The 7,297-nt window shown below is 30.1% G+C and overlaps 1 protein-coding gene across 1 annotated transcript; it reads right to left on the bottom strand.

Annotated features, from left to right (window-relative positions):
• Positions 1-2,393: 2,393 nt before the first annotated feature.
• Positions 2,394-6,077, bottom strand: LOC111614819 (dnaJ homolog shv-like). The gene is made up of 7 exons (XM_023356184.1): positions 5,920-6,077; positions 5,661-5,803; positions 4,666-4,748; positions 3,440-3,497; positions 3,243-3,354; positions 3,017-3,176; positions 2,394-2,936 (listed from the first exon to the last, which is right to left on the bottom strand). Exons 1-7 carry the CDS (start codon positions 5,968-5,970, stop codon positions 2,872-2,874), a joined length of 672 nt encoding a protein of 223 aa, XP_023211952.1. The 5' UTR covers positions 5,971-6,077; the 3' UTR covers positions 2,394-2,871.
• Between the last annotated feature and the right edge of the window lie 1,220 nt (positions 6,078-7,297).

Below are 7,297 nucleotides of genomic sequence, written 5' to 3'. Positions count from 1 at the left end.
CAAAATTCGATTGTTGTGGAAACAGTTCACTTTTTGCATTTAATCCAATTATTTGAAATAATTGGATTAAAAATTATGTAAATGTTATTTTTATTAGTTTAATAATGCACAATTTTTTAATTAATTACTACACTCATTAAATCTTTCGATGATGATTATTTCTCGTAAGTAGAATAAGTCAAACTTCTAAGAGTGGAGCAGTAGAGCTTGATTCAACCGACGATGTGGATAAAATAGCAAAAATTAATGCTAATTTCATAGTACATAGAGTTTGGGTCCTAAATGTTTAAATTGGATGATTCATATAAAGAATTTTCTGACACCTGTTTCTGCTAAAAAAAAAACATTGTTTAGAGCATCTTGGCATATTGAAATGTCTACATTGATGCAACAGTGTCAAAATGAGCCAAAATAGCTACTAATGATAGTTCTGGTACACTGAAACTAAATTTAGTAGCGTTTACGATATCAATTGAGAACAAAGGTTACTATGGTAACGAGGCTTTACCATTTCCCCCATTAAAGTAATGGACTCGTTAACACGTACACCCCAGCAACAATGCTGGGAACACAAGCTGCAATTCTGTCTGCCACCCCGCAACTTAACAGTTGTAATGTCGGTTAAATATCTTGCAACAGTAAAAACTAGCCTCAAAGCAAAAGCATTATATCCTTACTATTGTACTGTATGCCCATTAATTCAAACCACCACCCATCTCAATTAGTTTAATCCATTAGTATCTATAGTTACTAAATTAATTTTACTCATTTCTCATCATTTGTACAAGGCTATAGAAGAAAAATGTGCAACTTTAGACCGGTGAAGTAACTATAACAAAGGAAACCAAGTTAACTGCTTGTCCTTTAATGTCTTGTAAACACAGTAAGGAACAGTCTTTTTCTAGTCTAAAGATGGACAGAAAAAACCTTTATTCCTGTTGATACTACTGTCAATTATGGATCAAAGATATATGTGAATCAGCTAAGATGTAATTACAATCGCACATCTCGCCCTTTCGTCGGTCTCTGCATTTTGCAGGTAGCCAGAATTAGTTTGTAATATTTTTGAAAAATGTCAAAATGTACAATGTATTTATCTGTAGAACCATTTGAAACTCTCTGTTTCTCCTTCCCTGTGACTAAATCTAAACTTTATTATTTAACATGTTAGTTTTTAAAAGTTATATTTATCTTAAAATCATTTTTAGTATACGCTGATATGACCACATGTACAATCGTAACACTAAACGACTTCGCATGCCCTTTGAAATAGGTCTGCATCTCAATTCATTTCTTATATTTAAATTAAAATCAAAAACTCATTCCGCGTTTTATCCTTTTTCATTTCTTCATTTATCAATAGATACTGGAAAGTGATTGAACTTGTTCCTTGTGTTAGTCAGTTCAATCTACTCATACACCCGTGTGCAACTTGGGAGTTCTAAGATGCTGAAAACATCCATAGTTCTATGGAAGATTCTCTATGGTATTTGCTGCAGTCCCAGCCATAGAGAATCCTTCACATGTAAAATGTACCAATCTGATCAATAATAACTGATCAGATAGCAGTTATAAAATTTTAACTTTATTCATAAATTGACCTAAACAAAACATGTTTTGTGATATCGTATGAGATGGAAATTATCATGGCATTTTTATCCCCCCACCTAAAAGTGTGATGTAATAAATGTAAGATTTGTTTGTAGACAAGCGTGTGTTTATTTCAACCTACAAATTCTAGTATTACTGGAGCTTTAAAATCCTGAAATATGCATTATGCATGCTAAATTGAATATAAATCCAGTTCTTATTTATAATGGATGTTTCTCCATTCTAGCCAATTTACCTATCGAATAGGACTAACTGTATATAATTAAGATTTAATGATATCAATAAAGTTAAATATACTATTGGGAGATTTGTTTGAAAGATACTGACCTCAATTCTAATTATAATTTCATAAAAATTAGTTTGTAGACTTGTGGAGATTTGAAGTAAATTTTTGTAATGACACTTCTTGCAAATTAGCCATCGTTCTCCATTTCTCATTTATGGTTGTCAATCCCAATACAGATCAGGTTCGCCTAGCTGCATAACTTTAATATGCTGACGTCACGCACACAGTTTTGATTATTTAAGTATGTAAAATTCTGATTAAGATTAGCCAAAATATTTTGCTAGTTATCTTAAAAAAAGGCAGCAAGATGTTTAATTTCAAAATTGATTTTATTCTTTCAAAGATTATAAAAAAAAAAAAAAAAAAAACTGCATGCTAGACTTAAAGATCTCAAGTGCTAGGTGCAGCTCCTTAATATAGATCGGTTCATTCTCTGCTTTGACAGAATAAATAAAAACTTAAGTGACTTTGTAAAGTACACAAACATAAATGACAATTCTTTTGATTTAAATAACTGATCATTTTATTTAATATTTTAAGCCATGGTTGCCAGTTTTGTAATGGCATAAATGCAGTTATGCTAATATCAAAACAATGTTTGATGTTTTTGTAACCGAACGAACACAAGATTATGGTTTTGGAGACCACGGAGTGGATTGTCAATTTTATTTGACTTGTATCAAACTGAAGTGAAATAAATTTACAAATGCATTTTTTCCAAACACATACATTTGTATTTTAAAACAAATATGTAATGAGACAAAAAGAATAAAAATGTTCCTTGTACAAAATCAAACGTTAAAAATGTGGATTCTTTCTTGCATACGTAATCGAGACGGTGAATGTACTTAAATGTGGTGGAATTAATGTGTTGTGGAGGACGACGGACCTTCGGCTGAATCGAGGAATTCAAAGAAATATGAAATTCTGGCCTCCCTTTACATTGTTCTCATTGGTACTAAATATTAATGCTATTAATAACCTCTTAGACCGTTATAAACTTTAGTCTTAGATTCTTCATTTAGTATCTTACGCACGGCTGAAAATGAGCATTGGTCACTTAGCATAATTAATTACAAATTTAATTGTTAAAAAATAAGCAGAGTAATTTGTTATTACCTTCTTTCGCTTCATTATCTAATTCCCCCTTGGGAAAATCTACGTCAAATGTTATGTATAAAGTACCATGAAGATTGTTGTTTTCGTAATTCGGCATTCCTTCTCCCTTCTTCCTTATTCTTGCTCCTGGCCATGTAATTTTATCGCGAGAAATTTGCACCTAAACACAGAAACAAAAATTTTTTTACTTTTGTCAATTTTGAGTAACTAAAAATAAATTACATACTTTGTGCCCGTCTAAATGAACTATTTCCATCTTGAATCCATTGAGTGCATCGGTTAAAGAAATTGTGACATTTGTATAAAGATCATCTTCTTTTCTTTCAAATATGGAATGCCTTAAAAAAATAAATATTTTAAAATACTTCCAACACATTACTAAAAGTACAAAACTGACTTTTTTTTAATAAATTTCATTCTTACGGTAATGTTTTTATCCTAACCCTTAAATCGCCAGGTTCTCCATCAATATGAGGTTCTCCTATTAAAAATAAAATTATATATACATAAAGTTTAATAGATGATGAATTTAATTTTAGTAGAGTCTCAACAATTTGAAGTTCCACATAGTCTTAGACACTACCACTTTTGAGTCGACGTACTGTACGCATGCTTGACTGAAACGTGTAAAAATTTATATATTTGGGTAATTCAAATTAAGCATGTGATGAGATGGCACAATGAAATTGTAAGCACGTCTAAAAGTCTGATGTTGGCTTTCAATTTCTTGCATTTATGAAATGTTATGGTTGATGCTTGGGGTGTCATCATGTATTTTAAGCACAATACATCATCATTACTAAAGTGATTTTTAATATAATATAACAGATGTAATGTTATTACTGTTTTTCACTGTATACATGTTCTGTAAACTTGGAGTTTTTGTTGCTTGAGATTAGATTATGTCATTCCTGATCAAACTGTTGAGAATCTACTGCAATTAGTTTATATATATATAAAAAATATAAAAATTATTTAAAATTATCTTTACTAGAATGTAATATATATATATATATTACATTCTAGTAAAGATAATTTTAAATAATTTTTTTCTTTCACAATGTAATTATATAGAAGACAATAGTAAAAAAAAATTGATAAATCTGTATCACTACTTGGAAAAGTAAATGAAAATCTGAGCTGTAGCTTTATGTCTACTGCTTCTAAGAAACAAAGAGCTCACAGTTTTCTACTATTGGAAGATTTACAGTGATTAATTAAATTACTTATTACGACTCAAAGTATAGGTACAAACAACTCTGGCTATCATTTCTCTATTTAATAGGCTGAAATCTTTTTTATTATTGAAACTAAATTCAATAACAACTCAAACTGATCAGAGCTCAAACTGACAATTTTTTCACAGTGTCCACCAAGTACTTTTTTGTTTTTCTTACGGCAGACCAAATTAAGCCAAAAGCTGTTATTTTATATTATAATTAAAAATATTTATTCTTTAAAGATTTTCAATTCGAATTTCATAATGGCGGATATGTGGATGCATCTAGTCTCAGATTTTAATTAGTATGTAGTATCTTAATAGATTTTGACATTGCAAGAGTAAGGGATTATTTACAATTTTTAAAAATAAGTTAAAAAGCCTCTCATATATCATCTCATTTTAAAATATAAAAAAAACTTATAATCACCTTCGGCTACAAATCTCTGTTCTTGTTCATCCCTCATTCCTGGTTCAACTTCTATTTCTAATAACCTTTCTTCATTTACAAGTCTAGTAAGAAAAATTTATATTTTGGATTAATAATAATAATTTGTGTTGTTGATGAAATGCATAATACTTTGCTTATTTAGCATTGCCTAATGCTATACTGGACAAAGGTCATTGGTCCAGCATTAGCATTAAGCATAACTATAGAATAAGCTATTAATATGTTTAGTATAGCAATTTTCTGTAATGTGATGTATGTGTTACTGAAAAACATTAATGTTTCTAGACTTTTGTGTATGTTGAATGTTGCCTGTGCAAGAAAGCACATGCAACATTCAACAAGAAAGAATTATAGACACAGTAAGTACCTCCTTATCCATTTTCTATTGATGCTTTACGTTATGGGTATGTTCTGAGTATTTACTAATTTTTTCAGTGTATGTATTTTGTAGTTTGTTGATGTTTTGAATGCCATGTTTATGATAAAGTGAGTTTGTTTATTTTGTCAATGAATATGTCTGGTCTGTGGTGACGGATTGTTTTGTCCGTGATTAGTCTTGTAATTCTGTCTGTCATAGTATATATTTTTTTCTATGACTGTGTGAGTAGTGTACTTTAGTATAGTTGCTAGGTTTATAGTAATTTAGTTTATTTGCAAACTTTCGATATGTAAGTGGATTTTACTGTATTAAATGTACCATTCTTGCAAAACTTTTCATTACATGATATAGGAAATACAGTAACTCTTCCATAGCCAAACTAATGTGAGCAGGAGTGATTTGCATAAGGGAGTGTGATAATTTTTAAATAAGACTAACACATATGCCTTATGCATGTATAAAAAAAATATTTATTTTGACTTTGATACTTATTTTTGACAATTACAATTAATAGTTTAATGGTATTAAATTAATATTAAAATAATAAAATTTCTGAATTTATTTAAAAAGTTAATGTAAAAAAAAGTAAACTTACTTTACATTAGGACACTCATCACACACAGTTTGTTGCATCATTTGAAACCTTCCCGGTCCTAACTGTCTTGTAACCATCTCTTGTCTGCAATTGCATTTTCGGGTTCCGCTAGCAGATTTCATTACTGGTTTATTCCTAATAACCTAAATTTGAATTCACTTTTAAAAGATAACCTTAACAAGCTTAATTTTTATAATCATATAGAGCAATTAAAATACAGAAAATTCTATCTAAAAACTTTCTTTAGTATTTACTTTACCTCAACAAAATTTCCAGAGTATAATTCTTCTAGTGTTACCCAGAGATTCATAACCAGATCAGCTCCTCTTGGAATCTCTTGGGAATCTGAACGTTGTGAACCACCAAAGAAGGCAAAATCGCCAAAGAAACTATAAAAAAAAGTAAGATAAATAAATATAAAAATGAAATATTTTTATTTGAACTTTCCTATCACAACGTATACATTACAAATGTCACATATAACAAAGTTAATTGAAGTATTAGAAATGTTATACTAGGCTGTCCCATAGATTTGGCTATTTAACACATGATTAGAACAACACATCATATATAGAATGGAAACAAACTTTATTCAGCAAAACATAAACCATTATACCGAATAACTTTTACTATATGTCAGCTAATAAAGTGATTTGCCTACAATATCAGTCCTTCGTCTTAGAGGCAAAAAACTCAGAATATCCTGTTAATGTCTGTTTCCATATCAAACTGCCACCCTTGCAGGAAATGCTGTGAACTCTGGAACAATCCATAACTGAAGAGCTCTTTCCCAAAATAAGTTTAGTNTTTCCTACCACAACATATACATTACAAATGTCACATATAACAAAGTTAATTGAAGTATTAGAAATGTTATACTAGGCTGTCACATAGATTTGGCTATTTAATACATGATTAGAACAGCACACCATATATAGAATGGAAACAAACTTTATTCAGCAAAATATAAACCATTACACCGAATAACTTTTACCAATATGTCAGCTAGTAGTGTGAATTGCCTACAATATCGGTCCTTAGTCTCAGAGGCAGAATATCCTGTTAATGTCTGCTTCCTTATCAAACTGCCACCCTTGCAGGAAATGCTGCAAACTCTGGAACAACCCATAACTGAAGAGCTCTTTCCCAAAATAAGTTTAATTCATTTTGTAAAGTTTTCAGGAGAGCAAATAAACTAGCACGTACTGGAAAAGTAAATGAAAATCTGAGCTGTAGCTTTATGTCTACTGCTTCTAAGAAACAAAGAGCTCACAGTTTTCTACTATTGGAAGATTTACAGTGATTAATTAAATTACTTATTACGACTCAAAGTATAGGTACAAACAACTCTGGCTATCATTTCTCTATTTAATAGGCTGAAATCTTTTTTATTATTGAAACTAAATTCAATAACAACTCAAACTGATCAGAGCTCAAACTGACAATTTTTTCACAGTGTCCACCAAGTACTTTTTTGTTTTTCTTACGGCAGACCAAATTAAGCCAAAAGCTGTTATTTTATATTATAATTAAAAATAACAGCTTTTGGCTTAANTAGACTGTTTTGTTCCTAGTGATTGGACATGATGGAAGTTTGAAGACAATTTAGTTTCTTCTACACTTTTTATATTGTGAAA

This window comes from Centruroides sculpturatus, unplaced genomic scaffold (genome assembly GCF_000671375.1).
Source record: "Centruroides sculpturatus isolate CEXI.00-Female unplaced genomic scaffold, Cexi_2.0 scaffold2297, whole genome shotgun sequence".
Classification (NCBI taxonomy): Eukaryota; Metazoa; Arthropoda; class Arachnida; order Scorpiones; family Buthidae; genus Centruroides; species Centruroides sculpturatus.
Note: the sequence above shows the minus strand (reverse complement) of the source record. Positions and strands in the feature narration are given on the sequence as shown.